The following is an 18,384-nucleotide window of genomic DNA, read 5'->3' as shown; positions in this document are numbered from 1 at the left end:
AAAAAAAATGCATTTAGGGTTATAATAATCAGCTATAATGCTACGTTGTTATTACCCTATTTTACGATTAAATTTATAGGCAATTTAATCTATTCAGCCTAGCCTATTTAAAATAGGCCTATGGATTAGGTGATGCAATTGTTCAACTTTATAACACAGATACATTAAGAAAATCCGAGAAAGGACGTTTCTAAATGATGTCTGCATTAGTTCAGGATCATTTTGACTTAAACCCTGTTTAAATCTTTGTAACCACGGGTAGCCTATCTACATTTTAAGTTAAGCGCTGCCTTGTGAAGGCTTTAAATAATGTTTTAAATGAGCTGTATGTTAAACTAAAAGCTACATTGATTTTGTTCAAGTTAAGTTTAAGCCAGTTTGTGCCTTCAGCAAAATTTGTTTCATTGTCGGCGGTTAAAACTTTTGTTACGCGTGGTTTTAACATGAACACAATTGTCTACTCGTATACACTTAAAAATAAAGGTGCTTCAAAAGGTTCTTCAAGCGATGCCATAGAAGAACCCTTTTTGGTTCCACAAAGAATCATTTAGTTAAAGGTTCTTTAAAGAACCATCTCTTTCTTACCTTTTTATAATCTGAAGAACCTTCTTTCGCCACAAAACCTTTTGTGAAACAGAAAGTTTCTTCAGATGTTAAAGGTTCTTTATGGAACCATTTAGACAAAAAGGTTCTTCTATGGCATCGTGAAGCACCTTTATTTTTAAGAGTGTAGGCCTATTGGATTACAAAAACAACAATAGTAAAATAAAACCTCTGTCTAAATATCTCAGAACTTCTATTGCTGCATATCACGGTATTTCGGGATTGACTGTTTCGGGATAATTGAAAATATCAATGCAATATAGGCTACCCAAATTGATAGGTGGCAGGTGCTTCGAAGCCGAAAGAAACCAGAGAGAAAACCAAATGAAATCAGTTATTTTGTAAACGAATTTTTAAAAATGTTTAAAACAATTCGTTTTATAAAATTGTATTAAAGGAACAATGGCATGCAGCGATTTACTTAGGATACAATTTTCATGTAATGTTTGGGTCCATTTCTGTTCGTCAAAAAATGTAAAAAAAAAATACAATAAAATACTCGGGCAAACGCACCTGTGTATCTACATTTACGTGCGGCCAAATAGTTAAACAAGACTGACAGAGTATCAAAAAACGTGGGATCAAAAATGCATCCGATTCCATTTCTTTCTTTCTTTTCTTTTTTTTGTTAGTTTTTTGTTTTTGTTTTGTTTTGTTGTGTCCTAGTTGTTTTTTATTTCAATTTTTAAATTGTAGCTAGTTCTTTTGTGCACGGTGAATGCTTTTTGTCAACAATATTTATTTTTATTAGAAACGCTAAATATCGTTAAAATAAAATGCTTCAAAGTCCGCCATAAAAGCTAAATATCTAATACATAAAAAAACTGTTTATTCATATGTGTGTGCTTTAAACACACACACAGAACAGTGCGTGACGCTCTTGTGTTTGGTCAAGTCTTCTCATGTTGCCTTTAATACACACAGTATAAGCCTATATGCTTCTGCTTCAGCTGCAGCCTGCAGTCATATCTAAAATTACTCATACAACATATAGCCTAAAAAAAAAATTCTAATTTTGCTTACAAACAAATCTCAAGATTTTTTTGTGGGTGTGATGTTTCCACATTTCAAAACATTTGTAGGCTATCTCAGTCGAACGTGAATAGTGGGCCGTGCGTATGTGTGATGGAAATAAGCATGACCGATCTTATAGATGAGCATCTCCTCGTACACGAATATTCGGAGCTGTGCGTGCAGGAAAAGCCGCGCTTTGACATACACAGCCGAATGCAAATGGGTGTTAGGAGGGGAGAAATTAACATCTACAAACATTGGGTAGAAATTCCATCTGCCGCCGGCTCGAGTGGGCCCTTAATAAGTTCTCAGACAGCAAAGTGACACACATCTTAATCAACTCTTAATCCAAGGAATTAATTCTAAACGCGTTTATGAATAATTCCTGAGATAATGCAGCAGCCCGTGGAAATGTATGCTGTCTGCCTCCGTCGAACCAACAGATGGACCCAGCAATCTTCTGAAAAACGAGAGGATTTTACCTCTATTATCTCTTCTCTTATTATATATATAGGCTATATATATTTTTAATGAGATCGATGTCATGTATATAAACTGCCCCTCACTGACATGCATTCCTTGAGCCATGTTAGTACGAATATCTCAAAAGCAGCATAAATCTCCTTTCTCCAAATGGCATCAAATGATGTGCAAGGAGAGACTTAAAGTTTGAGCCAAACTTTATTTCACAGAAAATTGAGAAAAAAAAATCAATAATTAAAATAAAAAAATTAGAAAGCATGTAAAATTATTATAATAAATATTATAAATCATAAATTATTCTTATTATTATTGTTGTTATTATTAATGTTATTGCTATGTTAGTAGTATTATATTAACCTTTTACCAATTTGAAAATAAACTCTTTGGATATTCATGGACAATTGGTTATATAATTAGTTATAAGCCAGTTCTATACACTCTTAAAAATAAAGGTGCTTCACGATGCTATAGAAGAACCTTTTTGTCTAAATGGTTCCATAAAGAACCTTTAACATCTGAAGAACTTTTCTGTTTCACAAAAGGTTCTTTGTGGTGAAAGAAGGTTCTTCAGATTAGAAAGAGATGGTTCTTTAAAGAACCTTTGACTGAATGGTTCTTTGTGGAACCAAAAATGGTTCTTCTATGGCATCGCTGTGAAGAACCTTTTGAAGCACCTTTATTTTTTAAGAGTGTACATAACCATTAGATAAACCAAGGTCAGAAAAACCTGGTCACTTTCCTTATTGGTCTCTCCATTTTTTACATTTAAGAAATCTATCAGTGCATCTGTGGCATCGGAGTCTTTGATCACTAGCCTTGTTGGCCCACAATCCTTAGAGGACCCTTGATAGAGTTTGAAATGTAATAATGTCACAAGTCTTGGCAGGGGTGGGGGGTGCATTGACACCCTGCTTAGGATGAAATAACCCGCTTATGTCACCTATAGCTCTGGCCAAAAGACACAGCCTGCCTGACAGATAACCATTTATCAAAGTCACTCTGGGTATGTGTTGAAGTATATGCAATTCTGCATTCTCATGGTAGCCTCCCCACAGGCCAGATGTACTTACAAGGCAAGTTACCTCAACTGTTTATTAGATTAAAAAGAAAAGTGATTGTATTTTATCTTTAAAATGACATTTTGATTGATAATAAGGTGGAGCAAGAATGTAAAAGTGTAGTGCAAGAACTACGCTTGATTTAGAATGTATAAAAATTCGTATTTTTGTGATTTTAACTCATTAATTGCATTTAGTAGGCCTAATTACACCAGAAATCATATAAATCTGTAAAGTCTGTGAAATCAGATGGCATGCCCTCCTGTGCACACTGAAACAAATCATAATTTAACAGGACACCCTGCTTTGGTAAAGCACACATTTGTTATCCAAATGTTTTCTTTTAAGCATTCGTTATATTGAGTAGGCCTATGTTTTCAGCACATCACTCAACATGTCTGAAGTATAATTTAGGAGGCACACTTTTTCTTCCATTTAAATTATTGTAATTTTTTTAATGTATTTTTACATTTAATTTGATAACAATCTACTAAATGTATTCCATCATATGTTTCACCATATGTAATATAATTTCATTGTTTATCATCTGGTAACAAAACTTAAACAAAATCTGATTTGGGTGCTCACTAGTTTTAAGTGTAGAAAGTGTTCTAAATCAGTGATATAACGGTCTATTTATCACCACTGGTAATCTCTATGGGCCTGTCACCTCATGAGTACTGATCATGGTCAGGTGTATGTACCTCATGAGACACTGATGTTGAATACAGTATGATCAAATAATGTTGGGAAAAGCGGTCATAACCTCCAATTTACGCGGTGGAATAATGGCTGATTTCGTATCGCTCGTTATAAGTAGAACCTATTAAGTGCGTCGTTACGGGAGCTGTCAGGCCTAAAGGTGGAGAACTGGTCAAAACTTTCCCCATTATCCACAACTCGTAACCCTCTAGCAGTATTAATGCGGAAATGTTGCTAAACATTACATAGCGCAAACAATAAACAAATTACATGTTATTTTGTCTGGAAGTTATTAAACATTTATTATTATCAAAAATGCCACTTAAACGTGAATGCTGCCATGGTGCACACATTAGGACTGTTATTGAAAGAAAAATGGGCAATGAACAAGGACGCTCATATAGCCTTCTCAAATGCCCTTTCATAAAAAAAAAAATGTTTATTCAAATTTACTGCAGAATCGCAATAATAGCTTACCTGTGAATAAATAATATTATTGTGCTCATCAAATTAAAGGCCCACGTGCTTTGTGATCTGCCATGGAAATTCAGGCCTTATGTGGCACGTGCAGACTGTGTATTTTCATTTTAAATTAGTTTTTAACCAATACTTTTATTCTCTCGTTTATAATAAATTCTAATTGAATGTATGTATATGAAAGCAAATGGACTTGTCCAATGCGAACGTTTTTAGCGCTAGGCCTATTGAAAAAAAACGATGCTTTTGATGCTTTTTGATTAATTGGATAAACTAATAGGCCTATATATCATAAATATATTTGTGTAATCTTTAACTGATAGACAGTATAAGAAAATGCCCATGTCTCCATGAGATAGGCCTACGTTTCAGTTAATGATAGTTGTTGGAAAATTGTATTAAGCGTGCATTTTGTGTGTGCGTGTAATGATAAATAAGTTTAATAAAAAAACATTTATAATAATAATAATAAATACTCTAGAGAATATTTGGAGTTAGAAGATGTGAAGAAAAAACAATGTAAAATATTATTTACATTTAAATTTATTATATTTTATAAAATACCAGTCAACCCTTCACGCCTTGTAACAATTTACGAATCCTTCAAAAGAGGTGAAATCCGACAGCGAATAAAAAGAGGAAATCACACGTGTTCAGTTCCGTAAACACTCTTCGGCGCGCGAGTTTCGGTGGGTTTGCTGAATTCTGACCTGCTTTCGCTCTTCATCCAGTCACATCACAGATTCTAAGACGCAGTGAGAGAGTGATTATGTTTCGAAATCTCTAGGGTGTAACATAAATAAACGAGCTGTTATTTTAGGCTCTATTACAAGGCTGTTATTTAAGGCTGTTCGGTTCGCGTAATTCTGGCCCTTGATTGCTCGGTGTCCAAAACGTCTTCAGACAGTTGTAAACGGATGAACCCTACTTGACATTTTGGAGATTTGCAACACAAAGGCCTTCACATTAGGCTACTACATCTCATTTGATATGATGAAACATGCAAATAATTCTTATTGCGCAATCGGTTTATCTTTGCCTCTCTAGCTGTTCTGATTTATATAGCCGTGGGTTTATCTATTATGGTTTAATTTGTATTAGTTTTTTTATTTTTTTTTTATTTAATTAGTCTGTTTTCATCTATATCTCGCTTGTACCATTGTTTGCGCAGGAAAATCTAAATTTCCAGTATTTAAAAATCAATAATAATAATAAATATTATTAATAATAATGATAATAATTATCGAAAATCTATTGAAAAAACTTTGTTTAGTTCATAGACGGACATTCAGAGTGTGAAAATAGGCTATTTTGTATCACTATCGTATACAACCTTAGCCTATAACATCTTTGTTTACATCCATTTAACCTGTTCTGTTCTAGCCTATTAAATGGGATCTCAGAGTTTCCAATTAATTTTCCTCATCTGAATTAAAATCCAAGGTTGTGGAAACACTGTAATGAACTTATCAATGCGGGTTGTGGCTTTGCCACCGACGTTGACTTAAACATGAGCAAAATAGCAATAGCCTACTTTTTTGTTTACAGTGTCGTCCTCTTTTTTTGATATTCCCAAGCGACATTGATCAGTCGTGAAATATTATATGTAGCCTATATCTGATTAAACAAGAACATTACATCTGAAATCTGATTAACAAAACATATTTAAAAATCCATAAATGTTTAGATAGCCTAACAAGTGTTTGTGTCTTTTATTGAGTTCGGCTATAATGATGAGCTGCGTCAGTGAGCCTGCAGCAAACAATGCAGTCTCATGTGTATTCGCTTTATCTCTAGCCTGCAGCTTGTTGGCCTATCATCATTCACGTAGTCTAAATAGCCCATGACTTTGTGCTGTTCGCAGAGCCTGGCGGTCGAGGTGATGGATTTTAACCTTCTAGCGGACAGTGAGGCCCGTAGCCCGGCACTGTCTCTGTCTGACTCCGGGACTCCTCAGCACGATCCGGGATGCAAAGGCCAAGACAACAGTGGTCAGTTCATGTTCATGTTTAATTGAGTTAACAGTTAACACACAAAAATGCATTCACGCATTCGAGACTGTTTACTTAAAATGAAGCTGCTTGTCTATATCAGAATGTGCTATTTTGTAAAGTAGCAAAACCTAATTTTTTAGTTTTGTGATCGTCCACATCCAGCTAGCCTATTCGACCCAAATGCACGACTGAACGCTATTATGAGCATATCCTGTTGGGTATTTTATGGCACATTGTGTTCTTCTCCAGTTAATTCGTGTTTTAGTTGTATTGGGCTAGTAATAACAGCACCACATCTTTGGTTGTAGTTTTGAATAATCTTGGTTCATTTGAATCCAGGCCTGCCTTGGTTTTACAGATGTTGGACAGTCTTTTCTATGTGCACTGTGTACTGATGGCAGTCGGCATTTGAAGAAGATCCCGACTAGCCAGTCACGTGCCGAAGGAACGGTGCATAATCATTCACGTAGTCTAAATAGCCCATGACTTTGTGCTGTTCGCAGAGCCTGGCGGTCGAGGTGATGGATTTTAACCTTCTAGCGGACAGTGAGGCCCGTAGCCCGGCACTGTCTCTGTCTGACTCCGGGACTCCTCAGCACGATCCGGGATGCAAAGGCCAAGACAACAGTGGTCAGTTCATGTTCATGTTTAATTGAGTTAACAGTTAACACACAAAAATGCATTCACGCATTCGAGACTGTTTACTTAAAATGAAGCTGCTTGTCTATATCAGAATGTGCTATTTTGTAAAGTAGCAAAACCTAATTTTTTAGTTTTGTGATCGTCCACATCCAGCTAGCCTATTCGACCCAAATGCACGACTGAACGCTATTATGAGCATATCCTGTTGGGTATTTTATGGCACATTGTGTTCTTCTCCAGTTAATTCGTGTTTTAGTTGTATTGGGCTAGTAATAACAGCACCACATCTTTGATTGTAGTTTTGAATAATCTTGGTTCATTTGAATCCAGGCCTGCCTTGGTTTTACAGATGTTGGACAGTCTTTTCTATGTGCACTGTGTACTGATGGCAGTCGGCATTTGAAGAAGATCCCGACCAGCCAGTCACGTGCCGAAGGAACGGTGCATAAATTATTAATTTCTGTGCCTCAAATTTGGTATCCAAATGACTCAGTCAGTAGGCCTATGCGAATAAACCTAAACACCTGTGAAAAGAGCAACGGTCTAAAGAAGATACGCACTTCACCGAGAAAATGCAAGACAGAGGATTAATCCTAAACAAACTTAGAAAAAACGTCTATTTATCGACTTAAATCACTGCTTGTTTAGCTATGTTAAACTGCATAACCTAACGTGTTACAAATAGGCAGCGTTTCACCGCGCAGGTCGGTGCAAAAATTAGGTTGATTGTTAAAATGCATTAATATAATGAGCAATGCGATTATAGTGTATATTTTTTAATAACGTTGGACCAGGCTATATTGTAAAGGAGGTCTATAACAATGCCAACGTGTGTCTTTTCGGACCGTATTTTATGTTTGATCGCATTTAGCCTATATCAGTACATGATATAAGCCTAACCTAAATATGTATAGCCTACTAGAACTGGTTGCTTTGTAACGTTTATATTTTTAGAAACGTAGCCTATGTCTCATAAAGAGCGGGTGCGCTAATAAATAATGAAAAGCACAAAAAATAGTGAACCGCCTATGGAAAAATCTTCTCGCACTATACATCAACTCAGTTAAAAAATATGATATTAAGCTGTTAAATTATGATTATACATTTTATCCACCTTTTATTTATATATAGACTACGTTGCGGGTTTATTTAGGGCTATTTTACTCCTTCAGAATTACCACATTTCTAAAAAAATAAATAGTGCATAGGCCTATCTGTAGTAAAAGAGATGTTAAATCTTCATTATGCTATCTTTACACTGCATTTAATAACATGAAAAGGTATTATTATCATCATCATTTTATAGAAATAAATGTGTTTGTTTTAAAATATGTCCACAATCAAGAATCTAAAGTCACTCTGAACACCAGGGATAAAATAAATAGGCTAATACTAGGCCTATATTTTAATATGATACGAAATTTACTCAATTTAATTTTGGTTGATATTTTGAACGAATAGTAAACACGTTTATTTGCAGTCAACAGCTTATGACGGCGCTTATAGATCGAAATCTACTCTCATGTACAAAAATATTTCGCTACCATATATTCAGATTAAAAACAAAACGAACTACAAAGGAATAATAAATCAATTAATTCACAGCGTTGTAAGTAGGCCTAATACAGCAAAGAGACTGAAGAAATGTAGCAGTATCAGTATTGAAAGTCCTGTGTTCCTCCCATTAGTTTATACATAGCCTATCACTGAAAGGACAGATAGCCTACAAACCCACAATTTTGTTGATTTCTCAGCAGTTTCTCCTTTTCATTTAAATAAACTCTAATCCAGTTTAACTTGAAATATTATGATCTTGTTACTTTGAATATTTTATTTATTTTATTATTATTATTTTTTTTTTTTTTTTTTGCGCCTTCTGTATTGTTAAAGGGTCTCTGTCCACGGACAGATGGCAGCATGATGTCTTGTTGGTTTTCCTAGAAGCCCTGTGGAGTCCTGGAAAGCTTGCTGATTAGTTCGAACTGCTCCTAGAGAGTTAAGCTCTTGCCAAACAGCCCCAAACCTGCCCTGTCACTAATAGCTGATCCCAGGATTATGTGGCCAGCTAATTTAGCCCTTTCTGTGGGGTCTTGAATTTGCAATTTTGCAGAACTCTACACCACAGTGGGACGATTTTCATCACACAAAAAAAAAACATTTTGGGCCCTGCAGTTTTTCTTGTTCTATTTTCAAGCCAAACAAAAACAAAGTTTTTTTTTTGTATTTACCACATATATTTATCCACAGCTTATTTTATTTTGTAATCTATTATGATAATAGTGGGGCTTAACTGTATCTAAATGTCATATAGAAGAACAATTTTTGGGTCCCCATCTCCAAAGAACATTTCAGTGTGAAGAACATTGTATAATCTAAAGGACTTTTTCCCACTTTTCTTCAATGAAAGGTTTTATGGATGTTAAAAGTTCTTCATGGAACCATAGAATTTTTTAAAGAGTGTATCTATTTAAGTAATGCATTTTCCTTGGACCCATACAGACACGGAGAAGTCCCATCAGAACCACACAGATGAGTCAAACCCAGAGGACGGCTCATTAAAGAAAAAACAGCGCCGACAAAGGACACACTTTACCAGCCAGCAGCTCCAGGAACTTGAAGCCACCTTTCAGAGAAACCGCTATCCTGACATGAGCACGCGAGAGGAGATCGCTGTGTGGACCAACCTCACAGAAGCAAGAGTACGGGTACGTGTCCCTGCCAAACTGCATAGCTACAGCACATTGCGTTTCAGAAAAATGTGCAGATGTTATAATCAAAACCACTGAGTCAACACGCTAACTGACAAAGATAAGATGTTCACTATGCTATCACTATGGTGCATTTGGGTACTGTATGTAATGAAAGGGCATCCTTTTGAACTTCGGGACATAAATCATAGGCCCGGGCTATTCCAGGATTTTCAGGAACACTTAAACACAAGACATCAGCTTTGGCATTGGCTGTGGCTTTTTTTCTGTTTCCAGAAAGCTGCTATATTGAGATTTGGGGAAGTCGTGGTCTAATGGTTAGAGAGTCGGACTCGTAACCCAAGGTTGTGGGTTCGAGTCTCGTACCGGCAGGGATTGTAGGTGGGGGGAGTGAATGTACAGCGCTCTCTCCCACCTTCAATACCACGACTGGGGTGCCCTTGAGCAAGGCACCGAACCCCCAACTGCTCCCCGGGCGCCGCAGCAAAAAAATGGCTGCCCACTGCTCCGGGTGTGTGTTCACGGTGTGTGTGTGTTCACTGCTGTGTGTGTGCACTTTGGATGGGATAAATGCAGAGCACCAATTCCGAGTAGGGGTCACCATACTTGGCCACATGTCACGTCACATTTGTGATGTAACATGAACAATAGTTTGCTTGGAAAAACCTAGAAAAGTTTTGTGACCTTCTGTTTCAACAAAAAGCAGAAGTTTGATGAGTGAAGCACACAAAGAGAGCAGGTGGGCTCCCATTCTGATGGATGACAATACAATCGCTACCTCCTTGGCTGGCACACATCTAGTGGATCAAATTCATGTTGGCCAGAGGAAAGGTCACATAGCACACAGTCTTGGTTGTTATTTTGAAAGAACAACAGAGGTAGAGATACCCCTTTCCTAATGTCTATCAGTGGCCTCCTGGACCGTTCATGTATGTCAGTAATCCCAGCTGGAACCTTATGCCACATATTCCGCATGCTTCTGCTGTCATATTGATTTATGCAATTGATAGAGTATGTGCTCCTAATAAACACGCAAACCCTAAATCATGACCCTGACCTGATGCCAGCACAGTGGACCACACATGACTATGAAGGCTTCTTCTCAATTTGATGCTGGTTTTTACATTCATTACATCGATACTGAGAGGAAGCATGTGCCATGTGCTTAACCATTTGCTCGCGATTTTCCTTTGGGAAAACAAAAGCTTGGATTGAAAAGTGAACTGAACTTTGGAGATGGTGGTGAGATTCACAGTAATGCTATGAACCATTTTGGTTTCCCAATATAACCTTTCATTGAACACTTCTTAAAAGAACTATTTTTACTTAGTGTGAAAAATGTAAATAATCTAAAGAACCTTTTTTCCACTTAAAAAAAAAACTTTTATGTATTTGAACGTTTCCATGGATGTTAAAGTTTCTTCATGGAACCATAGATGCCAATTAAGAACCTTTATTTTTAAGAGTCTACATTCAAGCCATTTAATATATCATGAAATACCTGTATGCCAAAATATACAGAATGAGCACATCGACCATTGAACTATATTTGGCATTGAGTTATTTTGGAAGTCTTTAAACACCATTGCCGAAATGTCAGTGGAACATGGAGGGTATTCCCTCTCTCCCAATATAAACTGGTATCATTTACAGTATTCTGGATAAAGATGTCATTAAATATTCCAAGAAAACTGAATCACAAGTACAGATTATTTTTGAAATATGTGAAGACAATGATCCTTTTCAGAAGTAACTTTGAGTTATAATACCCATGATTGTTTGTCTTTATCATATTTTTTTTAGATGTTACTAACATTAAAAATAATGTCATGAGTTGTAGAGTTATGAGGAAGGCATTTTTTGTGCCGCTGTCATATTATGAATGTTACTTTTAAAGGAAATAATTTACATACTGTATATAAAGGACGGTATTTACACTGCTAAAATGTAATAATTAAAAGGAGCACTTAATTTCTTATTTTCCTTTCCAGCTTGTTTTTCTTTATTAATTACAGTCTGCAAACACTTTCAGAGGGAAAGATCGACAAGAAAACAGCTTTAATAATTTCTCAGTGAGCTAAATGAAATATATTAATTTAACTTTTCACATGAAAACTTTAATCCACCCAATATCCCCTAAAAAATTGACTAAATGTGAGGGAAGCTCTTTAATGACATTTCTCACCGGGGAAACTCATAATAAGTGAATAAAATAGTTTAATAAATGAAGCACTTAAATTCTGCCTGGTGGAAATTTTCTTGTTCAAATCTCATGATTTGACAGAAATCTGAATATTAAAGTTCTGTCTTTTATATTTGATATTAAGAGCACACTATGTTAGAGTGATAAAGAATATGGTGTTCAAATGCATCGTTTTGCACTGATGTAAATCTCCAGTTGTTCTGACTGTAGGAAATGTACTTCCATCGTAAGCCCTGTTTTTATCTCTTTCCTCTTTGTCTTTCAAACAGGTGTGGTTTAAAAACCGACGTGCCAAATGGAGAAAGCGAGAAAGGAACCAGCAAGCCGATCTGTGCAAGAATGGCTTCAGCGCCCAGTTCAATGGACTCATGCAGCCGTACGACGACATGTACTCGGGCTATTCCTACAACAACTGGGCCACTAAGAGCTTGGCTAGCAGCCCGCTGTCAGCCAAAAGCTTTCCTTTCTTTAACTCCATGAATGTAAGCCCGCTGTCCTCCCAGCCAATGTTCTCCCCGCCCAGCTCCATCCCTTCCATGAACATGGCCTCCTCCATGGTGCCCTCGGCGGTGGCAGGGGTGCCGGGCTCAGGCCTCAATAACCTGGGAAACCTGAACAACCTGAACAGCCCCACCCTCAATTCTGTGGCGGTGTCGGCAGCTGCCTGCCCTTATGCCACCACGGCCAGTCCGTACATGTACAGAGACACCTGTAACTCCAGTCTGGCCAGCCTCCGGCTCAAGGCCAAACAGCACGCCAACTTTGCTTACCCGGCCGTGCAGAACCCTGTGTCCAACTTAAGCCCCTGCCAGTATGCTGTGGACCGGCCAGTATGAAGTCCTAACATCTAGCACTCCAAAAAACCCAACCTGAATTTCAAGCTCTTGTCTAGCCAACCCCACATCTGACTCCGAGGCATCATCACCCCGCAATGAACTTGTTATGGTTTCTGAAAGGACAGAATAGGAATAAGCTTCACGAGGAAAGGAGCCTCACAATGGGCCAGGACTCATGCGATAACATGTCGTGGCTTTGTCGCTGAACCGACCAACTGTTTAAAAGCTTTTGTCCACTGCATGATTAGAGTGAAGTACAAAAGAGGACCTAAACACTTCCACTGCACTCACAGGAAGACCTTGCAAAGCCAAACGAATACCTGTTTTCATCATCAGTACAGACAAGAGGGTGTACATAATGGACTCTGTATTGTATGTGATAAAAAATATCTCGGACATGTAGTATTTTAACGATGAGAGGAGCATGTTCCTCACCAGCGGATGTACCTCCTTGAGGAATTTTAATCTTTGTTGTGAATTCCATTCACTTAAGGTCAGAGGTCAAGTGTCAAAGGTTGTTGTAAGACGACGAGACGAAACCTAGCAGTGAGTAGTTTCAGATGAAAAGAAAAATAAGTACAGAAGAAGAAAAGCTCTGAAACTTAGGACTTTTTTAAAGAATCAACTAAAAAGCCATTGAGTAAATAGATTTGTGTGGTGTTCTATGTCTATGACTGTAATATAATGTATGTAAGAGTGCAGTTGTTATAAAACAAGCTTTTTCTGGTGTTGCCTGCTTTGTCTCATTAAACCTAAAATAAATGATTATTTGTTTTTATGAATAACCCATGCTTTGAAAGAAAACACCACTCTGACACTGGTCTGGTCAAAAACATAATGTCCTTGTGACATAGCAACGCAACCTCAGATCCATAGCAACATTAAACAACAGAAGTGACGGCGCGGGAGGCAGAGAGATATAGATGTTCTCATTGGCCTGTCACTGATCTGTTTGACCTACAGTCTTGCATTAAGTGCCACTCACTATCCTGTAACGGGGGGAATTCTTGGTGCGTTGGCTCGTACTTCCGAGGGAATGCCGCCAAGATTGCTGTAAGTGTATGAGAAGCATCCCCCCAGAGAGACGCAACGTGGGAGCTTGCTCAGGTTTACAGCTATAGCAACCTTATAACTCCCACTGCACCTCAAACAAGAAATTACCCATCCTAGTATTTTTGAAAAATCAATCGCAGTGTTATTTAGCATTGCATTAAAGAAAATTAGATACAATTTCTATCATGAGTCATGACAAAACTAATCAACAGCAATAAAAAAGTTTGTGCCTCTAATAATAATAATAATAAATACACACATAAATAAACATTCTCCTTTATCAAAAACAACATTCACTTGTGTTGCATAAAATACACATGCAGCATATGAAATTCGGAACAAAAAAAACTTTTATTTTGGGACAAAATTAGGAAAATTAGGTGAAATTTGTTGTCCATTAAAACACTTGTTCTATATGTATTATCTTGTTACAATATTATATTAACAATAATTATAGTGAAAATATATAACAACAAACAAATAAATGTATTCTCCTTCCGAAAGGAAAATATTTATTTGTGTGTGTGTGTGTAAATATGTTAACACACACACACACACACACACACACACACACACACACACACACACACACACACACACACGGGGGACAACATATTTAATATTATTATTATTACATGCATTTTATATATATTTATTGTTTATATATAAACATTATTATAAATGTAAATAATACATACTACTACTACTACTACTACTACTACTAATAATAATAACAACAATATTATCTTTCTCTGTCATTCTCCTTCACATGCAGCATATGAAACATGGGGAAAATTTGACATTACACAAAATTAAAGTACATTTCTATCATGACAAAACTAATAAATTCCATATCTACATTAAAACACATGTTCTTTTATAGGATGACATAAATACATAAATTCAACTACATATAGGAAAATATTCACTTTAGCAGCAAAAACACATGCAGCATATGAAATACAGAAATTTTTCTTTGACAGATAGCTATTCTTGTCTACTGCCAGATACAGATGCATTTTTCATGTATAATATACTGTGCAAGTAAATCCAGTATGTACAGATGCAAATATGATGTTTAGTGTAAAACGACATATAATTGCAATAAATACAATTACATGTAATTACAGCTTTCTGGCATGACGGATCAGCATTTCAAACAGGATTTGGGTGAGGCAGCCTTTAAAAATAAATTGTCACACAAAGTAAAAGCAGTGGAGTCTGTGCATTTGTGCTCCCACTCATGATCCACTGAGCACTACAAACCAATATCCCACTGCAGGGTAAACATCCACTGCTCCCTTATGTTTACCTCTCAAAACACATATGAACTGAAAAGAAAACACATTTACAATATACATGCCCCGCAAAAATCCTAAAACCTAAGAATCCAAGGCACCTTCAAACACAGGTAGTTTTATCTTAAGGACTGGTTTTATTTATGGAATTGCTTTGGCTTTGGCATTTTAGACCAGCGTGAATAAAGTATATGTACATTTGGCCTAATGGAAATCAAGTAAGATATTTATTTAGCACCAGCAGGAAAACCTATTGGTATGGACTGCATTTTAAACCATTTTAAACCAAGCACTGCACCCAAACAATGAATCAAAGAGTGTTGAAGCATGCAGCCTTTATTCAAGCTGCACGACACCATGCAAAAGATCCGGGACGCCTCAATTACCTCGAAGTGAATGTAAAGCTTTCAAAGACAAAGAAAAAACATTTGGATACTCAAAGGTATTGTGATAATCTGTATTAGTCTCTTAAGACTCATTGACAGATATAATCATAAAATGAAATTATTACACATCATACATGCTTCCATTTCGGTTTTAATTTCTTTTTAAACATTTTCTAACATTACAGTTTACTCAAAAGTAGATAAATGTAAATAAATGTAGCTAATGAAAACAGTGTTGGGATTTACAAACATAATTGTTCATTTACATCCAATAAAAAAAAAAAAATCTGAGTATGAACTATATTTCAAGAACTACAGGAACAGGATATTATAAAAACTTGTAACACAAAGGCTGACTACTTTTGAAATAATGAAAGCTTATTAACACTTACATAAGACAGTCAGAATAGTATGCCATTTTATAACAGCTCCCCAATTGGATAATTGCATATATTATTGGAGGTCGGTGGTTTAATTAGATTTTGATCATTTTTTCAGTCCACGGTACAGTGAATTCATGTCATGGGGCACTAAGACGAAATTAAAACTGAAAATTGGATAAACGCAATTGAAGCCTGAACAGGCTGCCTTTGTTATAATAATTAGTATTGAAAATAAAAACAGACAGATAGATAGATAGACTGACGAAATGTCATGTCTTTTTATACTATGTTCCAAATGAGGATTAAAGAAATTAAAGTCTGCCTGGCTCACTCTCCAGACTTATTAACAAGACAAATTGATCAAAGACAGATGGAGCCTCTCTTGTCTCAATAATACTTGTTTCATGACCTGTTTGCACGACTTGGCAAATGATAAGTATATTTAAGGAACGTTTGAAATCGGCCTGTTATTGTGAAAGTTCATGTAATAAAATCTGAGTTTGAAAATGAGAAAAACACTAGTTCTACTCAACGGGATCTTTCTAAAATGATCTGGTATGTGCTAATCACATTTCTTTTGTGAAGTAAATATATATCATATAGATCTGAAATGATTATGTATTTACACTTAAAGGCATACCTTTGTAAAAAAAGAAGTGTGGTTAATTGTATTGAACGTGCACCTGTAGTGTACTTCAAATCTTAAGAGTACATCGAAAAAAACTGTACTTGCAGATAATATTATATTAAAGAAATAAAAGGCTTTTAAAGAAGTATGCTTATTTTGATGTGACTTATATACATATAAATTACATTTGAAGTTAGTACATTTTAAATAGGCTACTAAATGTCATCATTACAGATGTACTTAATAAAAAACATGATATAAAAGTTTAACCAGAAATAAAGTAGTTTACCATAAATGCTTGTCAGTGCATTCTGAAATATATTTTAACTGTAGTTCAAAGACAATAGTGGGAATTATATAAATTATAAATATAAAGATGTACTTAAGTCTTTTAAGTAGGTAAAAATGCACTCTTAAGTTCCACTAATTGCATTTCTTATACATTTAAACGAATACATTTTCATTTAATTCCAATTGACATGCAGTTAAGCGTCCTGAAAACATTTACATTCAGTTTGTACTAAAGCATATTGTCTTAAAGTATATTATTTTCATTATCGGGTGTGTAAATGATGACAGAATTCACTTTAACCTGTACACTATTCTCTCATATACACAAATGACACAATTACCACTGGATAATGCATTGTAAACGGATGCTGAAGCTCAAACTGTACAGCAGACCGACCGTATAAATGACACCTGGAGCCCGAGTTTGCTTACAGCCTAAATTCTTTTTGTCTAAAGCGGTTCCAAAACATTTTATCCCAAAAAAACGACGGTGTTAGCATGTGCTAATCTGCCATTACATGATTAGCCGCAATTGCTCTTTGTGACCTATCAGACAGAGCTTAGAAAATGGATACAATAGAAAAGGTTTAAGCAGCCCCAAGCACCGATGCCTGAGGCAGGTCTAAATTCACAGACCACACAACGTCTCACACCCAGCTCAGAGCTGTTCCCTCACAATTACCAGCAGTTTCACTCTCCCTCCTGTCCCATCTGAATAGGGATCATTACTGATGTTTCCATGACGACCAAACCCCCCCCTCCCCAAACCATTTTGCAAAATTTAAGCATGCAACAAAAGAACTAAAAGGTGTCCTGGTTCAACGTATCATCTTGTGTGGATTACACGAACACATTTGTGGATTATATACAAGCACCATTACAGTCTGAATTACTGTTCCAATCACTCCCCCTCTACATAAGAAACCCTTTCTGCCCTGGAGAGTGTGTCTGTGCTGCAGTCCAAACCCCTGACTGTAATACATTAGCAGGATTAAAATTCCACAGGTAAATCCTGAAGAAGCTGCCAGGTATCTTGCACTCTTCCCTTTAGAATGAAAAAGAAGTGTGCTTAATTGTACTAAATGCGCACTTGTAGTGTACTACAAATGATAAAAGTACATTTAAAAAAAACTGTACTTGCAGGTAATATAATATGAATGAAATAAAAGGCCACTTAAGTGTATTTAGGCTATTTATCTTTCATGTATACTTTCATGACTATGTTTCCTAAAAGGGATAGTCCACAGGCTGGTGTTTTAGGAAACATAGTCATGAAAGTATACATGAAAGATAAATAGCCTAAATACACTTAAGTGGCCTTTTATTTCATTAATATTATATTACCTGCAAGTACAGTTTTTTTTTTAATGTACTTTTATCATTTGTAGTACATCTAAAGGGATAGATGAAAGAAATTCCTAGAGCTTTGGAACAACTTGAGGTAGAGTAAATAATATAGAAGTACGCTTAAAACATTCACTTTGTAATAATGTCAAATTAAAACTTTTGTTTAAAGTACATTTGAAATCATTGTTTTAATAATCCTTAGCCATACTTTAAAGAACACACTTATTTTGGTGTGTTCACTAGCACACTAACGCACATGCACAGATTATAATTGTGTT

General features: G+C 36.1%; 1 protein-coding gene across 2 annotated transcripts in view; it reads left to right on the top strand.

Annotated features, from left to right (window-relative positions):
* pitx3 (paired-like homeodomain 3) overlaps window positions 1-13,385 on the top strand; it is a 16,789-nt gene extending 3,404 nt beyond the window's left edge. The window contains exons 2-4 of one of the 2 annotated variants that reach the window (XM_016473948.1): window positions 6,202-6,328; window positions 9,473-9,678; window positions 12,154-13,385. In XM_016473948.1, the coding sequence (XP_016329434.1) occupies window positions 6,220-6,328; window positions 9,473-9,678; window positions 12,154-12,720 (882 nt within the window). In that variant the 5' untranslated portion in view covers window positions 6,202-6,219 and the 3' untranslated portion in view covers window positions 12,721-13,385. Of the gene's footprint in view, window positions 1-6,201; window positions 6,329-6,837; window positions 6,962-9,472; window positions 9,679-12,153 lie in introns of those variants that run through there. The other variant, XM_016473949.1, reaches the window with a different exon arrangement.
* Window positions 13,386-18,384: the final 4,999 nt, after the last annotated feature.

The sequence above is a fragment of the Sinocyclocheilus anshuiensis genome, unplaced genomic scaffold, assembly GCF_001515605.1.
Source record: "Sinocyclocheilus anshuiensis isolate Anshui unplaced genomic scaffold, SAMN03320099.WGS_v1.1 scaffold536, whole genome shotgun sequence".
Taxonomy (NCBI): domain Eukaryota; kingdom Metazoa; phylum Chordata; class Actinopteri; order Cypriniformes; family Cyprinidae; genus Sinocyclocheilus; species Sinocyclocheilus anshuiensis.
Note: the sequence above shows the minus strand (reverse complement) of the source record. Positions and strands in the feature narration are given on the sequence as shown.